This window comes from Spea bombifrons, chromosome 5 (assembly GCF_027358695.1).
Source record: "Spea bombifrons isolate aSpeBom1 chromosome 5, aSpeBom1.2.pri, whole genome shotgun sequence".
Classification (NCBI taxonomy): Eukaryota; Metazoa; Chordata; class Amphibia; order Anura; family Pelobatidae; genus Spea; species Spea bombifrons.
Window position 1 is genome coordinate 88,229,097 of NC_071091.1, and position 27,381 is coordinate 88,256,477.

General features: G+C 37.2%; 1 protein-coding gene across 1 annotated transcript in view; it reads left to right on the top strand.

The window, feature by feature from the left end:
• The window catches only part of PREX2 (phosphatidylinositol-3,4,5-trisphosphate dependent Rac exchange factor 2), a 118,014-nt gene that overhangs the window by 49,927 nt on the left and 40,706 nt on the right, over positions 1-27,381 (top strand). Inside the window, exons 17-30 of the mRNA XM_053468318.1 lie at positions 712-804; positions 1,689-1,837; positions 8,731-8,816; positions 10,738-10,874; positions 11,778-11,898; positions 13,599-13,783; positions 13,917-14,078; positions 16,781-17,003; positions 19,709-19,916; positions 22,632-22,808; positions 23,074-23,168; positions 24,080-24,162; positions 25,161-25,251; positions 26,005-26,133. Of these exons, the coding sequence (XP_053324293.1) occupies positions 712-804; positions 1,689-1,837; positions 8,731-8,816; positions 10,738-10,874; positions 11,778-11,898; positions 13,599-13,783; positions 13,917-14,078; positions 16,781-17,003; positions 19,709-19,916; positions 22,632-22,808; positions 23,074-23,168; positions 24,080-24,162; positions 25,161-25,251; positions 26,005-26,133 (1,939 nt within the window). The remainder of the gene's footprint in view (positions 1-711; positions 805-1,688; positions 1,838-8,730; positions 8,817-10,737; positions 10,875-11,777; positions 11,899-13,598; positions 13,784-13,916; positions 14,079-16,780; positions 17,004-19,708; positions 19,917-22,631; positions 22,809-23,073; positions 23,169-24,079; positions 24,163-25,160; positions 25,252-26,004; positions 26,134-27,381) is intronic.

Here is a 27,381-nt window from a genome sequence, read left to right on the forward strand (position 1 = left end):
CAGAATGGGGGAACGGAGCATTGGCCCACCCTGCTTTCCAATTGCTGCACCCCAGGGACCCATATGTATGATCTGCATAGCATCTGTACCCAAATGCTACACTAAGCACCTTTTGGGGTTTACAGCCTCATAATACATATATATTTGTATATAATGAAATTTCCATGAGGAGGCTGATAAAAGAACTCTTAACAATGCCGGGACTTCTGTATCCCCTTAGCAGAAGTTTTAGTTTTACTTTACCCAGCATGCACTCAATTGTCCCATTGTTTGTCATCATGGCATCCTGGGCACAAGGCCTCATTTATAATCCTGATACAGAAAGTACAGGTGTGATGTCCTTATTTCTTGAAGATAAAAGCAGGTGAATGCTAGATCTAATATTTGTGGCCAAGATGGGTGTAGAGCACCTGTACACCTTTCTGGTCCATAAATCACCCAGCTGCAGCTGCGACTTGGCCTTTGGTGGGTACTGTCTTCATCAAGTCTGATGCCAACAAGTTATCAAAACACGTTTAAGCCTGGCATAGGTAAACCCACAGATTGTCTTCAGCTCTGATTATTCTCAATTTTTTGTCTACATGTCATAGAACTCATGCATTTCTTTTATAACTAATGACCTGAATCTTTACAGTATATCTTGTATGGTGTACCCAATTTATTTGAAGTTAAAACATGTTTACCATAAATGTATTTGACATTTATTTTCAGATAAAACCTAGCGAAGGCAGCTATGGCTTTGCCCTGGAGGATAAAAATAAAGTGCCAATTGTCAAATTCCTTGAGCGAGGTTCTAATGCTGAAGTAAGTACTTATTAAATATTTAATGGTTCTTTTATTTGTTGCATATGGCACATATTTTGTATGGAAATTAAATAACGAAATAGTTATAAATAACGGTAGCAATGCACACAAATATTTGCTGATGAAACAAAAAAAAAATTAAAGTGTATCCAGGTTTTTAAGCAATATATCTGAGCCGTATATATAAAATATGAATAAAAAGGGGCATGTAAGGCAATGTTACGACCCTGATCCTACCCCAACGAGTATCCGGCCAGCGGTCCATGAAATGTCATCTACATTTTCTATTTTCTGAAATTAGAACTCATTGAGCTTGTCGAATACACTCTATGAATAGATAGGAACCTCAATTTCCAATGTGTACAGAATCTGTTTACTCCCTGGTGGCGCAGACTAAGGGGATCACGGTAATATTTACTAATTACTCCACTGCGAAGCAGAACAAGACTCAGCCAAACAATAACAATGGTGATGAAAGAAAAGTAAATCCCACCAGTAAATCCAAAATCTCATTCGGAAGTATGAAATCAACACACAATCCAACGTTCACATCAGTAAATGCCATAATTAATTTATAAGTGTGTTTTAGCTAATTCTGCTGTGATATGCATAGTTGCCTTGGCACCCAGCCAGGTACCAACTACTCTTGTAGAGTGCAAATCCTATCATGCTTATCCAGTAAATTGATAGCTGTGCATCATTATAATAATAGCATGCAGCATTACAGAAAAACATTACCTCCTTACACTATGACATTATCACTACTTGCAGAACCATTAACCTTGACTGACCTTGTATTGTTTTTTGTCATTGAATAAAATGATTTTGGCGGTGAAGTACTTTAAAAAGAAAGCCATATCAGTTATATCTGTTATTTTACTCAGTTGTCAGGACTGGAAGTTGGAAAAAAAATCTATGCTGTAAATGGTGACCTAGTTTTCCTGAGACCTTTTCACGATGTGGATTGTTTCCTAAAGACTTGCTTAAACAGCAGAAAACCTCTGAGGATACTTATGAGCACGAAACCCAGAGAGTAAGTCACCTCTGTTCCATTCCTTATAAAAGATAAAGGACGCCCATGAACAAAGTCACGTATAGCTGCCTCCGCACAGTGTGTGGTGTCGTCCTGCTTCCGTTTTTATTGTGTTTAGTTAGTATTGCCTATTTTTTTAAATGATATATGGAAGTGATATGCCAAATTAGAATTACATTTTTTCCTGTTAATTGGAATTTATTTGCTACAAATCTTGTGTCTATGTCATCTGTTATAAATGCAAAATGAATTGTTTGTGCTGTTGAATAAGATTTTAATGTGAAGCTTTCATTTAAATTGCATTGTATATACTGGATTTTTGAGATGGTTATTTTAGTAAACATACCTTCCAACCAGCCCGTTCTCTGCTGCACAGTTCAGCTTTTCAGGCCCCTTTGACCAGCTCATGCAGCTGTACAATTGATGGAGCTCTGTGCTGATCACAAACCTCCATCATGGCTCCCACACGCTCCCCTCATTAAGTTCTGAAGTTGAGTGTTACAAGGTGCCTCTACAGGGAAGGCAGTCAGGCAGTCTCATTCCTTCACACCTTTGGCCACACGACCCAATAAAGTTGTTCCAGTTGGGGTGAAATGTTGGGGTAGTATAAGTAAGTATCATTATGTATTGATATGGTTTGGATTGATACTGATACATTGTTGATGGTTCTGTTGCTTAAAGAAACTTCCCATTCTTTGCTGAACTGCTCATCTGGTTTGTGTGACAAAAGAAACTAACATCAGATCTCCCAAGTGTCCCACTCTGGAATAGAAAATGTCACCTTTGTCCCGCAATGCCCTTCTTTTGTAAGAGCTCGGAATGTTTGCTGGATATGCTGTAACTGTATCACAGTGTTCTGAACAGCCCTCAAGTCAACAATAATGTGTATAGGTTATGCAAATAGGTTTGTAAATTAAATTACTTCAATCTTTCTGCTACTGAACTTGTTGCAAAGTCATACGAAATATCTTTATAGCCATGCCCCATAGTTGCACCTCTAACCACAACTTCAACTTCAACCGAGTGTCCCTCTGAACTGTTTGGAGCTACACAACATGGGTCATTACCTTTGCATGTACAAATACATAGGGCCGGTCTGAAATTCTTCAAATAGGACTCATGCAATTTGGTTCACCCCACTTGCGGAGGCTGGAATGCAGTGGTGGTGACATAACATGATATTTCGCGACTTCAAGGTAAAAGTGTGGCTGCTCGCACAAGTATATGTGTTATTGTCTGTATGTGTAAGTGTTTGTTATGTGAATGTGCGTTGTGGTGTGTATATTAACGCAGGGTGTGTTTGTTTTACAAATGAAGTAGCAAACATTGTGTTGAGAATGAGGTTTTACATTTTATTAAATATATATATAATCTAACTTATTGTTAAAATAATGTCTGAAGCTTCAAATGTGGTTAAGCAACCACTGGCAAAGGTAGCAACGGTATGAAGTGGGAAACATAAAATAATTTTGCCTGGTTTTAAGCTAAGCAGGAAAAACTCCTGTACTGAGGGTCTGACATTGTTTCCCACAGTGTATCATAATTGGACGCAGTCTTTCCATGCTTCAGGGAGTAGAATTTGGCAGGAGACAATCAGTTACTGGCAAGCGATACAGCTACAGACTAATGTGTGCCGGATAGCAGCGTATGATTTGGCATGCATGTTTTTTTTTATGTTAAAATAGTATTATTTTTAAGCAAATTTACAAGTGTGTGTTATGTAACTTAGAATATGGATTACACTGGATACATACAGGAATACTTACAGGTACACTAATATCCTCCTTTAAATGCATAATGTGCATGTGTTTGTGTATCTATCTATCTATCTATCTATCTATCTATCTATCTATCATATTACCTTACATTATATTACCGTATTTGCTCGATTATAAGACGACCCCGATTATAAGACGACCCCCCAAAATCAAAATATTAATTTAGGAAAAAAACAAAAAGCCTGAATATAAGACGACCCTATAGGAAAAAAAGTTTTACCAGTAAATATTAATTCATGTAAATATATTTTTTAAATTTCCTTTTATTTGCCAACCTGCCCCCCCCAGTTATGCCACTCTGCCCCCAGAAATGCTTTATACCCCCCCTATTTGCCACTCTGCCCCATGATATGCCTTATACCCCTATATGCCACTCTGGCATATAGGGGGTTAAAAGGCATATCATGGGGCTGAGTGGCATATAGGGGGTTAAAATGCATTTCTGGAGGTATATATGCATATCATGGGGCTGAGTGGCATATAGGGGGTTAAAATGCATTTCTGGAGGTCCAGAAATGCATTTTAACCCCCTATATGCCACTCAGCCCCATGATATGCCTTTTAACCCAGCATGTACTGGCTGCCTTGGCTTGGTAGGAGTGTGACTGCTGCTAACAGCAATCACACTCCTATCAAGCCAAGGCAGCCAGTACATGCTGGAACCTGGGGATGATAGTAGTGGGATTACAGCCTCCCTATGCCATGCTACAACCCCCACCCCCCTTACACATCCATGCTATCACACACAAACACACATTCACAAACATTTAAATACTCATTCATTCCATTAATCACACATACTTCACACATTAATCACACATACTTACCCAAAAACCCTCCCCCACCCCCTTACCTGAACTGCAGATCTCTCACTCGAAGACTTCTGCAGGGGACCGGCTGTACCAGCAACTTCTCTGGCCCCGCCCCCAGAGGAGGGAGGGGGAGATAGAGTTCTGTGAGGAAGTTACAAGCTTCCTGTCCTCCTGCTTCTAACGGAAGAGACGCTGCTCGCGACCGGTAAGCAGCATGGCCCCAGCCATTTTTTTGGGGTCTGATTAGAAGACGACCCCGATTATAAGACGAGGGGTATTTTTCAGAGCATTTGCTCTGGAAAAAACCTCGTCTTATAATCGAGCAAATACGGTATATTTATTTATAGAGCGCCGGCAGATTCCATAGCACTATTAGACTAGGGGGACAGTGAAAATTAACAGTAACTTGACAGTAATTTACAAACATTAAGGCATACTGGTACATATGCATAAGAAGGCCAGGGTCTTGCACGCTTACTACCTATCTCCCTTTCTTATACAATCTGTCTTGGCTTTAGCAGGTGACTTTGGGGCTGAATCTGTTCATTGATGTTTGCCTCTCTGTTGTTGGCCATGAAGTCCATTATTATATCAGCATAACCTGTCAGCTGCTAATGCCAAAACTTGTTCCTGTGGGCCTATCAATATGCATTCTCAGATTATTAAGCCCCCCCAAGGTCATGCCCCACTTGGACCCTCTGTGTTTCAGGTGTACCATTAAGTGTTATGGGGTAAATATTTGCTCGATTCCTCCTGTCTTATGCCCCCCATATAATACACCCTCCCCCCAAAAAAACTCACTGGTGCTTATGACTCCCTGCTGTGTAGCCGGGGCAGCGGGTTGACGTCCACGCGATTCGCGTAGGCAACTTCTTGAAGCCGGAAGGAGGTGCGGTTAGCAGCGGGGGTTGTCTGCGTCCATCGCGCAGACCTTTTCCGGCTGTCAGAGATCAGAGTTCCCCGCACCGCTGCCGTGTAATGGTATGCTGAACACCGGAGGGTGACTGTTCAGCATACCATTACACCCTAACTGGTAATGGTATGCATAACATCAATTATTATAATTACATTATATTGTATAAGGTATTACCACAAATCTTTATGATGGGTAATAAAAAGGTAAAGGAAGACTCCCGAGGCTAGCTAAAGTTCTCAGATATGCCTAGAATTTGATTATCTAGTTAAGTAGTTATGTCATTAGCTATAGCAAAGGTTCCCAAGGACTCATCAAATGTTCACCAACATTCTACAAATCAATGTCACCAACTGTGTTTTTGTTAGTACGTCTATAACTGATTTATAGAATTAACTCGGGAACCCCTGATGTGGAGTGTTCTGGGATGTTCCATGGACCGGGAACTAACTGTTTTTATTAAAATTTCACATTCTTCTTTCTGCTCTTATTCTGTCTACTAATTTACTTTCAGAGTTCTTCATGATACTTAGAGCAGTCGAACTTTAGATTTATTAAAAAAATGCTTCAACAAGAAAAATGTATTTTGCACTTAAAGAGTTTAAAATATTTTCAATCCTGCAAAGTAATTTTCTGCTGTACTTTCCTTCATTACATTAATATTCCAGACATATCCACATTGTTCCCTTTAATGGTCCAAATTTCTGTTTTCCATTGGCTTCTTAGATGTCTTGGCTTTAGCTACTAATTGATTCTGCAGTAGTTTTGTGTAATTCGATTTCCACCTGTAAAGTTATTTCCTTTTTGAAAGCTTTGTGTGTAAGATCCAAAGGTTATAACGGTAGAAAATATTTTTAGCGTTCATGCTCACCTATTTTCAACAACACTGTACTATATATTGACCTAATTTGCCCAATAGGTGTTACTAGTAATTGTAGGTAATCTATCTTGATTTTGCAAATCTTACCATGTTGGGTAGTCATGTAAAATGTGCCACCATTTTTAATTGTATAGTGATTATGAGCAGTGACATTCATGATAAAAGTCCTTGCTTGTAGTCCTATTGTCCAAATTCCACCATCTTGGCGTCAGGGTGTTGTGTCAACATGCAAGGTGAGCATGGAATGGCGTTTGTGTCTGGTAGAAGCTTAGCTATTTCATCTTGATAATGACCTGCAAGATCAACACAGTTCTCCTCACTACAATCAAACCATCCTCACGCACGCAGTCCTCTCCTATTGTCTCTCTTCCCCCTCAAAGACCAAATAGATTGTAGAGTAGGGCCCTCTTCTCCTTTTTTACTCTCTTTGTACCCTGATGTACCGGTACTATGGAATCTGGGGGTGCTATAGAAATAGAAGTTATGTAATGACCAGAGAAAATCTGAAAAAGAAATAGGTAGCTAATCTTGGTTAAATGGGCAATGCATATAGACTAAAATGATTAGGCAATAAACTACAGTCCAGTGAAGAATTAAATATGACATCTGAACCAGAATCTTAAAAAGCATAACCATGCCTTCTAAAGGATAGAACAGGCATACTTGATGTAAATAATGTATTATTTGTGCATTTGGCACTGCTACCTATTATTGTAACCGTCTTGTTACTTCATTTTGTATTATTTCATCCATTTAAAATAAAAAAGTTAGGAGAAGCTGTGTCTCCAAAGGCTTCAGAAGCTCGCAGCACCCTGTCACTAACAGGGTACTTAAAACCACATTGCAATTATCTAAACTTCAATGGCACGGACTAATCTTCACCACAAAAAGAAGACAGAATGCTATCTCCTAGCAAATGGACTTCTGGAACCCTGCCAAAAATACATTATAATGTCTGCAGAAAAGCTTTCTGAAGAAACGTGAAACATCTGTGTATCTTGCTCTGTGTTCTATATCACGGAGGCTCTGGTGAAAGTTCCATTTAATTTCATTTGAAGAAAGTAAGAATTACATTATTTATATAAGCCCTAATGTGTGCTCTCTCCTTCTTGGTTTGATGTGAGTTTAAATAGCACCTGGGCAAGTTTTTAGCAAATTTAAGGTACTCTCCAGACCTTTGTATACATTTGGGCAGTTTCCCCGTCCCAGGCTATTTGCGTTGCAGGAGATGCGTTTCATAAGAGGCATCTCCTGCTCAGAAGTGCGCATATACAAGATACGCACCTCCCGCTAGCTTGAGTGCTAGCTCAACGAGACCCTGCACACATGCTCACAAAGTCCTCCTGTGGATTTCAATCGGTGTGATTTCCCGACAGTGTGTGGCTGCTTTTGGAACATAAGAATGCCTTTAATTTACTTTTCCTTTAAGTGGAAGACTTTGGACACACAAACATATATATCTACATCTTACACAACAGCGTATGTAATAATTCATCCTTTAACGTTCTTATGTCTGTCCAACTGGAGTCCAGCTCTTTGCTCGGATCAGGGCCTTGTATATGAAGGGCTGCAGTTGCAGGTCATAGCTCATAACATGCTTATTTACTAATGTTTTATTTCTTTCCTATCAGAGAAAAGGATTTAAAGGCAAGTGCTTGGTCAAGTGATATGACATCAGGACATCACTTGACCAAGCATTGGAGTAATTATCTTATGTGTAAAATGTGAAGCCTCTCTAGACTTTGGGTTATTTAGGTTATAAAGTAGATATAACTTTATTGGTTATTTTTGTTGTCCAAAAATAATTGACAGGTTTCTTTCACTAAAATCCTGTCGGCTTTACAAAGATTTACAAAGTTATGGACAAACTGATTTCTTATTGTTGTAAACCATATTTGCTTGGATATGATGCTCTTTAAATATCACTTTACACAAATCTCTCCAATGAATCATTGCTTGGTGTATTTCCACATTAATAGATGTTTTAAAAATATCTCTTCATTAGAAATATTAGTATTATTAATATATATTAAATGAAATGAAAGAGTCTGTCCTTTACTTTAGTAACCATACTACCAATTAATGGGTGAAGGTTGCTTGCAATAAAATAAAATGGGTGAATAAATGACTTCTCCATTCTATAGAGTTATCTTATAGTATAGAGAATATTTTTCTGTATTACTAGTATGTATTGTTTTATATTCCGCAGTGATGTACAATGGGTATGCTTGTATTTGTAGTGTAGAAATTTGGAACTTGGCATTCCAAACTGGGGCCCCCATCTTTTCCCCATCCTGCAGTGCCAAAGGGATGACGGTGGATGAATAGAAGGTGACAAACTCTGGCCACCCCAAGAACCCCATATACTATGTTACACTACGTGACCTCATTTATAAGGTTTAATCAACCAGCGTGGACGTTTAAAAGATATATAACAAATAGACAAAGTCATTGTTTCATCCTATATGTTGTCCGAGATTTTTACAGCATGTACCTATACTTACTTTTAGGACTGTGAAGATTCCAGATTCTCCTGAAGGACTGGGCTTCCAAATCAGAGGTTTTGGTCCATCTGTTGTCCATGCTGTAGGGAGAGGTAAGAGACATATTGAATACTAAGCTGTTCCACCTACTTTATATTAATATCGCAGAAATAATTCCTTACTCATGTGAAATGTGTTCCATTTCTTATTTTTTGGGAACACTTGGTATATGACACAGAAGCAAGCACTCATAGGTTGTTAAATGGCAAATGACGAAGCTTCATAACAGCGTTTGTGTTGTTTTTAAGTGAATAAACTCTCGGAGGAAACAATTACAGACGTTGTAAGGTTTATTGGCTTAACATACTAGGGAGGTCAATTAATATTTTGTATGATTTGAGCAGTGTGTTTTTAAATGATTTTCCTAATCATAAAATTAAATTCATGATGAATGTAGTTCTCCAGCTCTTGGAAATCCATTAACATTTTCCCTTACATCAGAAGGAAGGCTCATTCCTCTCTGAAACTGGCTTCAAGGGATTGTTTGTCACATACTTCTAATTAAACATGCGTGTGCTTAGCTGTCAGTGGAATAGACTCGTTAGGTTTAAGTGGGTACATTGCTTTCTTTATTTAACACTAATTGGATTTTTTTATGCAGAGATATGTTTACAATACCGTGATGTGTTTTATATAATTCAGATGTTAGTATTATTTATATTCATTAATATTAAATTGGTTCGTCTAAAGCTCTAATTAAGAGACTTTCTTGTCTAAATGCCATTACCTGTTAAATCCGAAAATAAAATCCATAAAAAGCAGGAAGCCTATCAAAGCAGTGATGATCTCATAGCTTTAAATGAGTGATTTAAGACATTTCGAGTAATGCCTGCAAGTCAATAACATCAATTTTAGGCACGGGTAGAAGAAAGATTAGAAATAATCTGATAAACTTGTTACTAACATATAACACTGTGTGCCAACAAATATGCTTCTGCCCATCACAGAAAACAGAGGAGCTAATGCTTAGGAATAAGCCTTCTTTGATCAATCATAAAGTAATTGGATTTTACAAACTGGAAATACTGACAGGAGGAAGGGTCTAAAATAATTTTAATTTTATACAAATGTATTCAGTTCTGATAGAAGCGATTCTCTGGGACGTGTTCATCAACAGATGTTGTTTTAACAAAGTATGATTCGTTGAATACTAACAATATAAATGTGATGTGGGTAGAAATCTGACCATGGTCTTCTCCACATAGGGTGGCGATCTTCATGGTTAGGTCAGCCATTTTGTACCAGAATTGACTGGCCTTATATCTAACTCTTTTTGTGTAACATGAATAAAGAATAGTTCTGAGGCAAAAAACAGCATACACGAATCAACAAGGGAATTCACAAAACTTCCATAAGGATTTCAAAAGTGTTTTTTAAAGACCGGGGCTCCTCTTATTAGGGATAAGAAACATTACACAGGAAAAAGTGCACGGACGAGTGGAGTATAAAAACATAAACGTTCTTCCATAAACTTAATTACAAAACAAAGGACGGCAGTCTGGCACACTCTCGTCTGTACCTTATAAAATGTAATGCTTTGATGATGTTTCTTGATTTTGAGGGGTCCTCCCTGGGAAGTATCGTCTTTCTAATAACACAACCAGTTGTTAAATCATGTACCTTGCAGAAATAATATTTATAGTAATAGTTTGTTGCAGATGACAAATTGGAGGATTTCTGGACCTGCACACAAGACAGTTGCTACTAAATTAAGCTTGCTTTTGGTAAAATAATCCTATTACTCAATGTCATCTGGGTTGCAAAACAGTCATTGCTGCCGGTCTGACCTTACACTGGTGTAGAAGATTTCTCCTAAGTGCTCAAATTGATATATCTCAGAATGTCATCCCTTCAAATTAGCTTTTCTCAGCTTAAAAGCGATGCGTTCAACTTAATCAGCAAGTGGACTGTAAATCAGACACAGAATTGTCATTTCAATTTGTAATTTGATATTTCTCATGTTTCTTATTGCAGGGACGGTGGCAGCAGCAGCTGGTCTCCATCCCGGACAGTGCATCATCAAAGTTAATGGTATTAATGTCAGCAAGGAGACCCATGCTAGTGTTATTGCCCATGTAACAGCCTGCAGAAAGTACAGGCGCCCAATGCAGGTAGGCAAGCTGTCCTATGCTCTATATTCTCATAATCACTCTGTAAAATTGGTCAATTACATTATATTGCGAAGTTCAAATGACATAAAAAGAAATCCTGGCCCCATGCATTAAAGCCCATTGTCATTGGCGAGAATTATGTAATTAAGTAGAGTGGAATTTGAAATTTAACCCTGACATATGATGAAGCAGACAAGGCTATAAGATCTGCATGCATATTATATATATATATATATATATATATAGGGAATGATGGATATTTTCCGTTTTCCCCATCATGATACGTTGGTTATGCTTTCATGTAGAAAGCTACATAGGTCTTCTAAGTGATTTATGAAGCAGGCCCAAATGTGATATACCCATGGAACATAGTATAATGGGGCTATCATGTGGCTACCCTGATGTGCAAGGTACAAATAAAAAAAAAACAAAAAACATTTGATGTAGTTAGTCTTGAGTGTTGCAAATTGCAAATAAGTATACAATAGGATTATCACCAATAATAGTGGCAACACTACCAATAAAATTACTGAGTAGTACATGAACGCTGGTGCGCTTATTTGGGACCTAGGTCAATATAGCTGCATTATTATGCTGGTAGACTCATCCCCATGAAACAACAATAGCTATTTCAACATCTTTATTGCCTTGCACCTTAATAAAGTCTGTTCGGCTCTAGGCAGAAAATTGGTTTCTTAATACATAGTTTTATATATTGAAAGTGTGAAACAAGTTATATTTAAAATAAGCTTTTTTGTGAATGTTGTAGAATGAATATATTCAGAGAAGGACATACGATTCCTAGTGGCATGTTGAGGACGGGGGTCTGTGTGGGGTTTGAAGGAACCCTCCATTTGTGAACATTAAGTTACTTTGTTATAACTTTGTGTTCCTTTTGTTTAGCAAGATTCCATACAGTGGATATACGACAGCATTGAAAGTGCCAAGGAAGATACAATGAAAGCGACTCATACCAAGCCGTCGGGAGATAATGGCGGAGATGGTTTTGATTGTAAAGTAGAAGGTAAGCCTTTCTCTTTTTATCTGTTTGGATGTCATCAAAAGTGATGCATTGGGACAGGAAAAATACCTGAATTTTTTATAGGGTTGCCAGTGGATTTCCATAGCCCCCTGGGTATTTGATTGATGTGTAGTTAAAACAGTGGTCTTAGAGACGCAGATGAGATTGAACCAGTGGCACTGGGCCCTGCAAATCTGCCATTACTGACTGGTTGACCAGATGTTTTTTGCCGCCATTGCTTTGATGAACGTTTGCTCTTGGAATGTGACATTACTGCCGGCAGTATGTGATATATACATTATTGGGGGGCGTACTTGCCGAAAGTCCACTATTCCTAATGTTAATCTGTGTTTATAAATATTACTCTACAAACTATTCCATGTACCTTACAATCGTAAGATTTTTAAAAGGTTTTTAGCATATATGTCATAGTATTTTATGTTTTTGCAGAACATTTGGGAGATATATGCTATACCTTAGAAAATATTGCTGTCTCTTTGTCATTTGAATGCAATCTTTCTGCCATCGCTTTATCTCAGTGTTGGAAGGATTGCAATAGCATAAAAAAATACATAAAACATAAGATTAATGAGGACTGTTAGAATTTAGATTGTACTGGTGACATCTGCAGTGGATGTAAAGGCGCTTAAAGGGAATCTTGTCAGTTGTCCGCTTTCCATACGTAAACAGCTTGTGGGTTATAAGAAACCAAAGGTTCCAGAGTTTGGGGTGATTAACCCATAATTCATTAAAGACACACTTTCAGCTGATCCACGGAAGTTATAATGCACATCATGGACTCAACCTCGTTGTTTTAGCAAACTGCACGCTAGCCTCTCGTGTCAGCAGTTATTTGGAAATATGGACTTGTTCTGTAAAGCTATTATCACAAAAAAACCTTAGGGTGAAGCAGCGTTTAGGACGTGATTGCAGCTCTTACCTACAGCTCATATTTGAAATATATTTCTTGAGTGAAAAGAGGAAAAGCATGATTATTACGTTTATATATTGTTGTAAGAATTAGGATCAGGGGTAATCTGAAATGCCCCAAAATACTTTTGAATGCACACACAGAATAGCCAAGATTTTTGGTCTGTTTTTGTTAAATCTAAACTGTATCCCTATAAATAAGAATTCTAGATTAATATACATTTAGGAAATATAATTGCTTACACATGTAGCTTCCTGTAACTACATTACTACATTCGTACAATTAAACTATAATACAAATATAAATATTCTTGTGATAAGCACAAAAAATGCAAGAAAGGAGACGTTTATTTAAAATGCAATAAAAACAGAAGGATTCCGATGTTCTTGAATTTATAGATCATTCTGCATTTTAATATACACTGACGTAATTAGTGCAAAATGACAGTATCAAAACCAAGACAAAGCTTAAAAGGCAGCACATATATTTTATTATGCCTCTAGCATAGTCCGTTCTTTATGGTAGCGTAATCGGTAACCCTCGGGTTCGTCCTGCAAGAGCTCTACATAATGCATAGATAAATCAGTAACATTACATTTTATAGAATGCTCATTCGGGTTGACCCCTAATAATGTACGGTGAAATCACTAAAAATATGAATTATATTAACTATTATAATAATTAGCTTACATTATACCTTGCCTGCTGGTAAGCAAACACCCCATTAGACAATTGTAGTTTCAGTACTAACAGTGGTACATGTCTTTTCCAGAGGTAATTGATAAATTCAGTACCATGGCTATAATTGAGGGAAAGAAAGACCATGTGAGCCTGACGGTTGATAATGTCCACCTGGAATACGGCGTTATTTATGAGTATGATAGCACTGCCGGAATCAAGTGCCATGTCGTGGAGAAGATGGTGGAACCAAAAGGCTTCTTTAGCTTAAGTTCTAAGGTAGGATATTGATATACTTAATCATTAGCTTACAAACACTTTTTTTTTTTTTAGGTTTTGTTCTTTTTTACTTTCATTTGTTACAGGGAAGGTTGTGTTTGAAAATATCCTTTTATTGTTCATTCCGCTGTAGATTCTGGAAGCCCTCGCCAAAAGCGATGAGCAATTTATCCAAAACTGCAACAACTTGCAATCTTTACAAGAAATCGTTCCTGTAGACCTTCAAAGTAAATTCAGTGTCATTTGCAGAGAGAAAATTGAACACATCTACAGGCGAATCACTAGTTACAGGAAGGTATGTACGTTCAGGTCTTCCACATGGATGAATGCGTGTTTAACCTCCAGGTCTCTAAAATGAAAGCGGTCTTCAGCACCATGGCCCAAAGTATTGTATATAATGCTAGTCCGCTGCTTTATTTACAACATTTTGGACTTTGCTATTCGTTTTCACAGTAGGCTGATACTATACTGTACTTATATTCCCAAAAACATAATTAGTTCAAATTATTTCTGTCTTCAGCATCCATGAGTCAACCGCATTTTAAAGTACTTCATATTCCTTGCAAGCCACCAATTTGTATTTTGATTCAAAAATACGATTTCTTCCAAAACATTAAAAGATATAAAGGCATGTCTGTTATATGCAATATACAGTTTATAATTTAAGCACCACTTTTACATATACTCTTCTTCGTGTGTATTTGGGTCACTCAACAGCTTCCAGTGCCTAGTCTCTTGCTTAAGGTGATGGGAGTGGCAGTGGTTTCCACTTGGGTTTCCACCATGTCGATGCTCCTACCAGCTCAGAGCTCAGGCTGTCACCAAGTTTAGCTATATGGTAGGGCTGACCAATGCATACATTGTGGAAAAAAAGTGATTTTTTCTATGTAAGCTGTGGTAGTATTATACTCCGAGCAATGTATTTATGTTTACTGTTTATTAATGGGCAAAAAATAGAATTAATGGAAACTTTGTTGAAAAGGTTAGTTAGCTTTTAATATTTTTCTTGAATAATTAAGTCTAAATATAAACACATTCCTGTGTTCAGGAGTACTTTTGTTCCAAGAATCATACTCATATGTCCTTTCCGCGGAGAGGTACTGTGTTACCATAGTAACTAAAATTGCACTCTTGCACAGATTAGTTTGTATGAAGACGTTAAGTTCTAAAAATAGGTCATTGGTCGTCTGTGGTATGTTCTATCTGCACATTGTGTTCTTCATCGATGTTTGGTATCATCTGAAAATTCCCAGATGTTTGCAGGCCAATCTCTGAAAATCCTCAGTGTTTCCTAAATATAACTTGATTAAATTACTGTGCAGAGTTTAGTCTCGCTGGCGTGTGATGTGCGGGAGACCAAAATATTAAGTCTGTTCTATTGGGAGTAAAGAGTCTTCACAGTCTCTTTCTAATATATCTCACATTACTCTCTCTGAGAATACTTTCAATTTAATGTGTGTTTCTGCCCATCCATGCCACGTTATCCCAGATAGTAACTCCTTCAGTGCCATGGGGTGAGTATATTGTTCTTCCAGCCAATGGTTATTTGAGTTATTTGGAAGTTATGTTAAATAGAAGGTTAATGCACAGAAATGGAACGTCAGTGGGATCTAGACATACGGTAATCTGATTACTTTCATGATTTACCTCCATTCAACGTATGCGTTGGCCATAATCTCTTTAATTCATTCAGTGCCAGAGAGGTAATACTCACCGCTCTGGTGCTCAAGGAGTTAAATTTGTATTTTTCTTTTTTGTATTTTCACCCTTTATCTGTCTTTTTCATCATTTTAACGTTATAAGATTCCTTTGGTGCCGTGATGATCTTTTGAAGATCATTGCGCTTTAGTATGACGGAAAACAATCGATTCCAGCATTTCAATAGTTACAACAATTTAAGCGTAACTTCAGATGGGTTTTCTTGTTAAGATGTTGTTTATGCCAAAATGAATTTCCTTTCGGAAAGCAGCTGCGTCGGAAGGGCGACTGGAAGAGATCATCAACGTGGTGTGACTTTGTATGGGCATCAATCTTCCAGTCGTCATAACCCAATAGTATTCTAGAACTTACATAAAAAACAATAAAAGCTTGACAACAGCATATACTGATATTTTCCCAATATGGACACCTGATGGATGCCATCATCCAGTAGACAAATTACTGCTGTGTGCAGCACAATAATGCTGCTTCTGACGCGCAAGCAATTTTATGCTGACATTTAATGAATGTGTGCTCGGTACTTCAGCTACGGTCAACATTGGTTTAGTTTGTAAGCAGCATTGTCGATTAAGATTGCATGAACATATAAGGGAGCCCGGAAGGGATAGTAATAACAGTGATATGATTACAGGATTCTCACCAGTCAAATTAAACTTAGATGTATGGATTCCCTTTCCTTCTGTCTTATTTCTTTCCACCTGACAAAAGCTCACAAAAGCAGGGAACTCTTCTCCTTTTGTACCAGTAAGTCTTGGCATGTGCTAATCTTATTGTCAAACTGTTCTTTGTCAATTTGAATTCTTACTTCTTACTGTCTCCCTACTGTAATAGTGCTACAGAATCCGCTGTGCTATAAAGGAATGAAACAGTAACATAATTCCAACCAATGAGATGCGGTGGGCTCGTATACTGCTCTGTACCCTATTGCGACAATATCTTTTTAAATGTTAAATTAACTTAATGCCTTGGCTATAAAGAGAATTCAGGCAATAAAATGTGTCCCTTTTTTTCTATATATATACAGTATATGCAAGAATATGGTTTTAATTAGTAAATTTAGTTACCGGTATACTTAAACGTGTGACGGGTCTGCTTTAAGTTCTAGTCGATAAAAACTTTATCCCTTAAGGATAATAACCCAGTACAACGCAAAAGATCTCACAGTGATGATCTGGATAACGGCTCAATTGAGCCCTGTGCATCTAAAACCTTTGTGCAGAATAGTTTCTTTTTTTAAGAATATTTACTCAATAAAAACACATTCTTTGAATTAAACAGTTTTCAAGGGTTTTGAAAAACAGAGCATGGCCTACCTTCAAACAAGCCAAGTCAAAGATATCACCTCTTCATAGCAGTGACTTTTGTCCCACAAACTGCCACATCAACGTAATGGAGGTTTCTTATCCAAAGACCTTGACATCTCTCGGTAGTGCTTTTGGAGTTCAGCTGGACAGTAGAAAGCAAACATCACACGACAAGGAAAATAGAACTGCAGAACAAGGTGAGACTTTTCTGAACATTTTATTGATGGGATATCTTTCTAAAACACTGTTGTTATAGTTTCTGATACCACTCTGTTCCTAGTTGTAACATGACAGCTCCCAATCACAACATCTGTTCACTGAACCATAAGGGTTAGCTAAAGGTAAATTACATCCCACCCCGATTCCATGATGATCTTTTTTTTTTTACATTTACATTGCACACATGGGCTGTTTTGTAGTGGTCCGGGTTTAGAGATTTGTGCCTCTTCTTGCAGAGATGGCCCTGTAGCGGCCATGCTGTGTAGATAGGCTTAGTGCAGGTGCCTAAGGGAGCAAGGGACAAAGATCTGTCCCTGATTAGCACTGATCCCCCCATGGTGCATGGCAGGTGTAGGTATCCTACATTCTCAACTGGTCATCAAGCTAACCTGGCAAATCACTAGTGCACCAGTGCCTGATGGTGCCCCGCACAAACCTTCATTGTTCCTTGTTTGGCTGATCCCTTCGTATGCATGTGCCAGCTGGATTCATGCAGGCAACAACAAGTACGTCATTTATCGGCTGCTGGCCTTAAAGTGAGAAGGCTGATTTTAATCTCCAGTCCAGCCCTACCTCTCAATATGCTACCCTAGGCTTAGGTAAACCCCTTCATGTTGGGTGTGCTCATACTGATCATGCAAGTGACGGATCACAGAGTTTATTATGTGCCAAGTCCCTTGAAGGTTTGTAACAAAATGAGGATGTAGGGTCCACCATGCTAGCAACTGCATTTTAACTACCAGTCTTAGCTGAACTGTTTCCTTTATAGACTCAGCACTGTATTCTGGGCATCTGAGTTTCTCAGTGAAATTGAGAAGATCAAGGTAGATGTACTAGACTTCATAGTTGAACATACGATGCATGTGGAATTTGTAACAACCTCTCAATACATCAGCTTGACACTTACCAATATAATATGACTTCTGGTACGCCTATACTGCCATAAATAAAGATACAACGATCCCTTTACGGCATTAGTATCATGTATTTATGTAGTTCTAACTGTATACACAGCTCGTTATTCAGTAGAACTTGATAAACTCTAACAACTCTAAGATAAGCAATGTCCTGATTGAAAGCTCACACCCAAGAGGTCTTATCCAATGCCTGAAATGTTTTAAATAAAGAAATATATTTATATATGTTCATCACACATTTTGAAATGTCAGAATCAAATTGTTCATTTTCACAAGTGGTACTTACTATTAGATGCCATCTGCTCTCTAATTATAGATTTGATAATTATATCAGTATACCAGTGTTCATGGATGTAGCCAACATATGGCATGTGATTATTTAAGCTACTCCTGAATGTTCTATGTTAATTAAAGACTGAATGAAAATTTGGTTCAATACAGCTTGGTCAGTTTTATATTATCAAAGGATGCAGAAATAGTTAGCCAAATCAAACGGGGGGGGTGTATATTTATTATTATTATTATTATTATTATTATTGATTTATATAGCACCATCATATTCTACAGAGCTGTACAGTGGGCAATACTAGCCAGTTAATTAATCTGTAAAAGAGACTGGTTCTATGATGACACAAATCATAATACATTTCTCTAACAAGATGAACAAACCTACTTTAATCATCTTTATCTTGAGTTAAAGACCCACTGAACTTCCAAAATAGCTTATGTTTTAATTAATGTTTTATTTTTTTATTTTGTATTTTATTTTAAGAAACCCCTTAATAAATTAGTGACTAATGTTGAATACCCAAACCCTGCACAGAAATACTGTATTTGCTCGATTATAAGACGACCCCCCAAATCTGAATATTAATTTAGGAAAAAAAAGAAAAAGCCTGAATATAAGACGACCCTATAGGGAAAAAGTTTTACCAGTAAATGTTAATTCATCTAAACTATTTTTTTTTTTAAATAAAAGCTATGATTGAGAAAAATATTTTGGTTTTATTTCCTTCTATTTTCCAACCTGCCCCCTAGTTATGCACATCTGCCCCAGAAATGCCTTATACCCCCTATATGCCACTGTGCCCCATGATATGCCTTTTAACCCTCTAAATGCCACTGTGCCCCATGATATGCCTTTTAACCCTATATGCCATTGTGCCCCATGATATTCCTTTTAACCCTCTAAATGCCACTCTGCCTCCAGAAATGCCTTATACCCCAAATGCCACTCTGGCATTTAGAGGGTTAAAAGGCATATTATGGGGAAGAGTGGCATATGGGGAGGTTTAAGGCATTCAGGAGGCAGAGTGGCATATAGATGGTTAAAAAGGCATTTCTGGAGGCAGAGTGGCATTAAGGGGGTTAAAAGGCATTTCACAGAGCACTCTGCCTCCAGAAATGCCTTATGCACCCCATTTAACACTCCCAGGCTGCTTCAGGGGACCTGGATCCTCCTGTCTAAGATATTTTTTGAAAAACTGTACAGGGATCCTCTTCTCAACCATATACGGTAAATTTTCTTCTCAATTCTTTTTAAATGTAATAACTGGTGGAAAAAAATAGGAGAGATTTATTAGACTAGAAGTGAACCCTACAGCAGGTATGTTAAAATATATTTATCAATTATTGAAAACAAATGAACTATTTAATACAACATGTGTATTGTATTTGAAGACAGGCCAGCTTTAGTATTATCCTTAAAGCCAGTTCTTAAGAACAGTCTTTGTCTAATAAACGTCTTTGTCTCGGACATTGTTTAGGTAAATTGAACCCAATGGTATATGTGCAGCATACAATAACGACTATGGCCGCACCATCTGGACACTCTCTCGGTCAGCAAGATAACCATGGCTTACGCTATCTACTTAAGGATGAAGACTTGGAAACCCAAGATATCTACCACAAGTTATTGTGCAAGCTCCAGTCAGCACTGGCAGAGGTGGAAACCTGCGTCTCTCAAATTGATGAGTAAGCGTTCTTGCCATTATCACTAGATGAAATGGTTTATTGCTCTTTTAATTTATGAGTTTCTCCTTAAGCATAAAATTGTTCGGTAAACTTGGTTTTATCTCATTTTGTTCCATGTCATGAGCCTGTACTTGGGAGTTATTACTCAGGTAACACAACTGGTTTGTAGTATAAAAGAAACAATAATAATAATAATGATAGTAATATTATAATAATAAAAAAAACATTGAACAGCTATATGGTTTACATCATTTGTGTGCATTTTGTTTTCATAATGATGTCCATTTAATCTGCATATATGTGAAATTTTAATTAGTCTAAACACTTTCCTGTATGCAATTTAATTTACTAGTCAGCCTTTTACTGTGGCATTTAATTAGTAACGAACACAACTTAGGTCTGGGTATGTTCTGACGTTTTCAATTACTTGCCTTTGTTTTAGATTACCCCTAATATATTTGCTTGATTTTGTGCTGTAATTTCGTGCGTTGTTTTGTTGTTGAAAGTTTACCTATTGATGAGGGTGATGTCAATCTTGGCATGCCTTCTGCATGGATTCTATATTCAGTATTGGATTTAGTGATTTATTGTTAGCTCTGGATCTGAAGATAAGAAAAGGACAAAAGAGTAGAACAAAAGCACATTATTCCCTTAGTTTCAGTGATTGTAATTCCTACCAAACAGGCCTTTTCTCTTCAACTTTGTCTCTTACTTTTTGTATGCTTTTCCATGATTTTAGATGCGGTTTATCTTCGCTATCTCTTTCTAATCATTTCTATCATTATAAATGTAGGATTAGACAATTATTTGATAGGTGCATGGTGGGGGTTATGCATAAAAAAGAATTGATGGGGTAAAAGTCATGCAATCAGTGTAGCAACCAATGAAATGTTACAGATGATTTGTTGCACCAGATGTTCTCTTTATGCATAATCCCCAGTGTATTCATTATATTCTTTAGGATCAGTTTCCAGGCTTCCTTGAAAGGAGATGGTACTCTGATTCCTCTCCTAGGTGCTATTCCACCCCTAGAACCCATGTAAGGGTGGTACGATGACTTGGGTCCCACGTTTGGAAAATGGGCATCAGAGAGACTTCATAAATGTAATGCTGTCAAAAATCACTGAAGCCATACAGATGTGTCAAAATTTACATATGTGTATGTTTCAATGTGGTTATGTGCATGTTTTGCTTGATTAAGTGTATTTTTATAACGTGTTAGTTAATTCACAGAAGAATATTCCCTATGTTTCAAACTGTTAGAAATGCTTTTGGTATTTTTTAGTCCAGATTAGATTTGAGATCCGTACAAATTTTAATTCTAAATGCACTTGCCTATTTTATTAATCTAATTTAATCCGAAAATGAGGAGGGACCTTAATTGGGGTACTTAAAACTGGACAACATTTGATGCCTTACTCTGCATTATGGTAAGGATAGTACATCAGAAATCAGCTTGAACAAACCATAACAGGGACCTCCTCTGCAGAAGAGTCCCCATCAAGGGACCTCGGTCGGCAGGCTGGTGTATTCCCTACGATGATCAATGCCCTATCTTTGTATGTAATGTGTAGTATATTTTATGCCTTGCTTCTACTTTATAAACCATACTGTATCACCGTGGGACCTGGTGAATTCATGCTTATAAATCATACTAATTGCTAATGCCACTTATTGAAAAACAATACCTGGCAGGCTGTGCAAGCGTGTCGACAGCGTCAGGCTTCTTATTCCTTGTGGGTTATTCCCGTATGGCAATTATGTTGCAGCAAATTTTGCTCAGGAAACTAAAACCCCCAAAGGGTCTCTGTTATAGGATCTGCAGGGGAAAACAGGAAGGCTGAGGTTACCAAAGACAGGGTGTGTGAACTGTTGATTTAGCACCTATTGTTCAGAGGATGTGAATGAGCAGAGCTTCAAGGGCTGGCAATGATCTAGCATCCAAATCTGGAGAGCTCTAATCAAGATTATTTTCTCTAATTCAATAATTATAGAAAAATGCATAGCTTTTACCATCATTAGATTAAAACACATGTAGCTTGTGAAGTGATAGTGTCGATGGAGGTTTGAAGACTTGGTGGAAATGAGTTTGCTTTACATTAGGGAAACTGTGGCAAACATAGCCTGTCCTAAAGTTCTCTCTCTAGCTCTCACCCAACCTTTACAAAGGCTGTCGGAGACAATCAGTTCCACCAAAGGGGAATGCAGAGGAATAATTACGCAAATCATGAGAACAGGGACTATACGTAGGATTAATGTCTCAATGATAGATGTGAAGGTCTGATGGCATGCAAGTCAATGGTAGTCTTCCTTATTTTATCCAAGCAACAGTGTCAGTCAACATCTCTGTCACTTAATTCTGGATTTTTTAAAGATACATCGTTTTTTTATATACTGGAGTGTATACTGGGTGTGCTATACAACGCATTAAGAATACAAAACTCTATTCTGCATGCAAGGTTTTACTGCTTAACAGAATAGTTACCCAAGTTTCCTTTTCACATCTCTTATATTTTCTAGTAGCTATGTTGGAAAAATATGTGTTGGAAATTTACATGGATACTATTCTTGTATGTGACATATGTGACATATCATGTATGTGATACTATTCTTACATCTTAAAATGTCTCTACTGCACAGACCAAAATTACATTTTTGTTATTAAATTGATAAATATATCACCATGTTTATTTATCATTACTTATGTTTTTTTAGCCTATTGTCATCAATAACATGTTCTCCAAAAACGGAACGTAAAGCAGAGACTTTGATCACCTCGGACAGTGACAACGATAAAGGAGAGAGGAACGGCAAGAGGGTCTGCTTCAATGTGGCGGGTGATGAACAGGAGGATTCGGGTCACGATACCATCAGCAACAGGGATTCCTATAGGTGATTTTAATGATTTTTTTCCATACAATTTGTAAAATGCAGTTATTAAAGTTAACGTCCGAGATCCAAAAGTCCCCAGAAATCCATTATTTTGTTCAGTCTATTCTATTTTTCATTTTAAACTGCCGTATACAGTCATTTTTATTTTGTTTCCTGTAAATAGTTTTAAGATGTCAGTTGTTGAAATTGCGGTTTTCCTCTAGCGCTGCAAGGCATTCTAATCTAAAAATGTGTATAATGGGTTTATATGTGTTTTATTGTTTAGTGATTGCAACAGCAATAGAAATTCCATTGCTTCGTTTACGAGTATCTGCAGCAGCCAATGCAGCTCATACCTGCACAGCGACGAAATGGACTCCGGTGAGTCTTAATGTTGGCTACTGTTTTAGGTACATACAAGATTGAGGCCATATTGCCTTCAACTGTATATTGTATACGACTAATGAAGAAATGCTGACATCAACCACAATACACTGTAAATAATCCATATAAACAGTATACATCCCATTATACATTTCATATATATATATATATATATATATATATATATATATATATATATGATATTGGTCATAGCTGAGTTAGCCGAAATACCGCCAAAATATATTAATATAAATTCCTTATATGTATAGAATATTATCTCTTTGTAGCAATTATAGTACAAATACTAAAAGGTATACATTGCTGTTTAAAAGTATTGGATTATTTTTACAGTTAGTATACTGGTTTATAAAGGTAATCATAAATAACCCACATAGTTTATATTTTCGGAAAGTATTTCACCAGGAAGATGTCAGGCAGCCATATGGCCACCAACCTCTGCTAAGTGAGTTATTATTTATTTTTGGTGATTTTGTTTTTTAATTAAAAACACATTGGCGCTGTTAGTATTTTTTGTGCAGGTTATGTTTAAGCACACAAAAAAACCACCAAAACTTTTCCTCTGCCAATCCAGATTACAGATATCCTCCCAATTTATAGGTTATTTTGTAGCTTTTGGAAGCTACAGCACACAGCATTGGGCAGGGAAGGTACACAGAAAAAGCACTCAATGATACCAAAGAAACACAGTTTAGATAAAAAGGCACATTTTCACAAATGTATCAACATTTTGTTCTTCTGGTGCACCAAGTGACTAAAGCTGTAAAGCTCTTCCTTTATATACCTGCTATTAAAGAAAGGTTCAATTTGTTTGCACTTCGGATAAAACAACCAACTTCAGTAGTTTCTTTTTCTAAAATGAAACAATAAAAATGCAATTTTAATTGCAGGTGATGAACTTCCTCTGGGTGTGCGCATTTCACATGACAAGCAAGATAAGTTACATAGCTGCTTAGAACACCTTTTCAGCCAGGTATGTCATAGTAAAATCCATTACGTATGTATGCACTGTATGTGTCACAATATACTTTTGTTTATAAGATCATATTTGTATGTAGTGTATGTTGTTCGGTGTATGAATATATATTGAGGAAACAGATAAAATGCAGTACTATATTTTTTATTTGAATTGTAGTATTAAAGTAAAGTAAAGAAAAGTATTAAAATATTAGGAAACAGGGCCCCATAGGCGATTTATTCACTAAGGGAGAGGGGGCAGGAGAATGCGAAGGAGAGCTGTGGTTGTTAAGGACTGGCAGGATTATTCAGCGAGAAGGGATGCGCTGGTCCTGTATAATGTATAGTTCAATGGGTGAAGAAACTGAAAAAATCTCACTGGTTTATCTATACTTTATACAGAGCCAGCAGTTCCTACAGCAGAAGCTCAATGGGTTCAATCCTTCATAAGGCACGCAGCTAAGGAAATGCACCCTTTGTCTTGTAGACTGTTTAGTATAAATAGAAATGTAGAGAACTCATAAAAAAAGAATGAGACCTCAGAAATAAGGTTCTGATACCCAGCTGTTATTATTAACATAGAACATATAGAATGCTCTATATTATGGAATATCTGACAATTTCTGTACATTCCAGGATGGCAAAGATAAAGCTAAGCCACCATGGAATGACCATGGTGTGATAACACAAGCTGTGCTACCTATCATGGTAGATATACACAATGGAAGTTAGCCATGGGTGTAACAAGCCCAGTCTAGGAACCACAGACCACCCGGCGATGGAGTTTGTGTCATATTGGTGACTGAAATTGCCATTGTTCCATTGTCCTTGACTTAATGTTTCCCAATATCCTTAATCTGCCGGCATGATCAGTGGCTACTCTGCGACTTAATGGAATCTATGGAATTGTAGCGCCCATTAATAAATAAAGCTTGCCAGGATTTATGTTACAATGTGGTTCACAACTGCCTTATTTTAATTGTTTTGTTTTCATCTGCTTCTTCATTTGATCAGGTGGAGTCTATTACCAATCTTCTGAGGGGTCCAGCTGTCTCCAAGGCCTTTAAACAGACCAAATATTTCACATCAAGGAGAAGTTTACAAGGTTATTTATATATAACATATTTTTCCCTCGTCCTGTAAACATGGCAACATAAAACATCAAAGAGGCTGAAAGTCCGGTAGCAGCTCTGTGTAGTACTTTGAGGTTATAAACAAGCTGACATATAATGGCACCTTACATGAAATAAAACAACTTAGAACAGGTCTTGATATATCAACTTAATCATCTTAAAGTGACAGAGCTATATTTTTATGCGCCATGTTGTATGAACTAAGTCAATGTGTTGTGTACTGCTTTTGTAATGAGTTTTTGATTGCTGTGTGGAATTGGGGCATTAACTATTCGGCCCAGGGGGTCATATCAATCTGAGTTGCCCTGTAATAAAGCAGCCCAAAACACATTTGGCAGACTTTGTGCTGAATGTACATTATCCACTTTATCCAATCGGAAAGTGACCCTAAATACTTCAATCATAGCAGCCCAGGGACATTTGCCCTCCTTGCCACCGCCTCCCTGAGGGCTTGTGAACCCAATTCATGGCTGCATCTAACAAGCCCGCCAGGCTCAGACAGCCTCAGACATGTTCAGTACTACTAAAATAAAAATAAAAAAAGAGAAACAGGAACAAATCTCTCAATGAAAAGCCTGTCACTTCTAAGTTATTACACAGCGTCAAGTGACAATTAATCAGGATTCCTCGCAGTATTTAATTTGATCTTATTCCTACAGTATATGAAAATGAGTAATTCCAGATGTGAGTGTCTTTAACTGTCACTTTATTCACGTTGTGTGCAGAATTTCAACAGGAAATGGAGCCTAAATTAAGTTGTCCAAAGCGGTTGAGACTTCATATTAAGCAAGATCCTTGGAATCTACCCAACAGCGTTCGCGTTCTTGCTCAGAACATTAAAAAATTTGTAGAAGGTAAGCAAAACTCATCATTGTATCCACTCCGAGATACAGAAAATACACAGAAACAAAAGGGGTTTGGTTGAGTTAAATAAAAATCATTCATATCACTTTCACAATTAAAATAGAATTAGTGGAAAACTATAAGTGCCCAACTAATGTCTCCTATAGGAAAGGTAATGCTATAGACCAGTGCTTACCATAGTTGGTGATACCACTCCCATGGGGCCACTGGACCGGTCCAGGCGATAGTAGCCTCATCATACAGACATTTGAAGGTTAAATTATACAATTATACAATACAATAATACAATACAATAGCATACATGTAAATAACTATTTTACAGAAAATGTTAGTTATATTTTATATATTGCCTCGGGAGAAGCACAAAAACACGAGTTGGGTTAAATAGCTGGGGGGTAGCTTCTTAATACAAAACATTTCTTCTGACCGTTTGAAAGTAGGTAATCTATACTTATATTTAGCCAATTAATTAAACTTAAATTTTCTACCGGCCTTCCTGCTTCCCATATCTCTCCCCAGCTCTCCCTATCTCTGCTATTTATCCCTACACTAAAATTGGTACTCTGGCTTCCAGTAAAGCAGGGCATAACCTTAAAAATGTCCTCCTTACCTTCAGATTCTACTGGAAGAGAAAGAGATTATTATGGTAGAGGTGTTCAAGAATCACTGGGAATTTGTATCATGGCTTTCAATTTTGGAGAATAAAATCAAGAATTAATGAGAATTGTGGATAAGGAATGGGCAGCCAGATGGGTTAAACACTTTTATCTGAAATCCAATACTTTATTTCATGATAAATAAATGATGCCCTCGAGCGCTACAAAGTAAGATTACTGTGCCAAAAACATTTATATACTGCAACACACGGTCTCGGGGTATTCCCTGACCGTTATATATTTAACTAACACCTCACATAAAAGAAAAGTAGATGAAAACTTCCAGGCTCAAGAGATGAAAAAAGTTAAGAGCAGATCATTTGTAGAACTAAGAAGATAAATATTATTAACTCTGTCTAAAGGGGAGGTTAGTGGTGTCTGGTGATTCTAAACAGGATAATTCCAGTAATCAAAAGCAAGATTTTAACCACAATCATAGTATATGTAACATTAAACTGGTATAGGAGGGCAGGGACACATTCTATTAGTACATATATAACAGATATATAACAGATATATATATTTAATATAACAAAACGGTAAAAAGTGATATCTAACACAAATACTAAGGAGAAACATTAC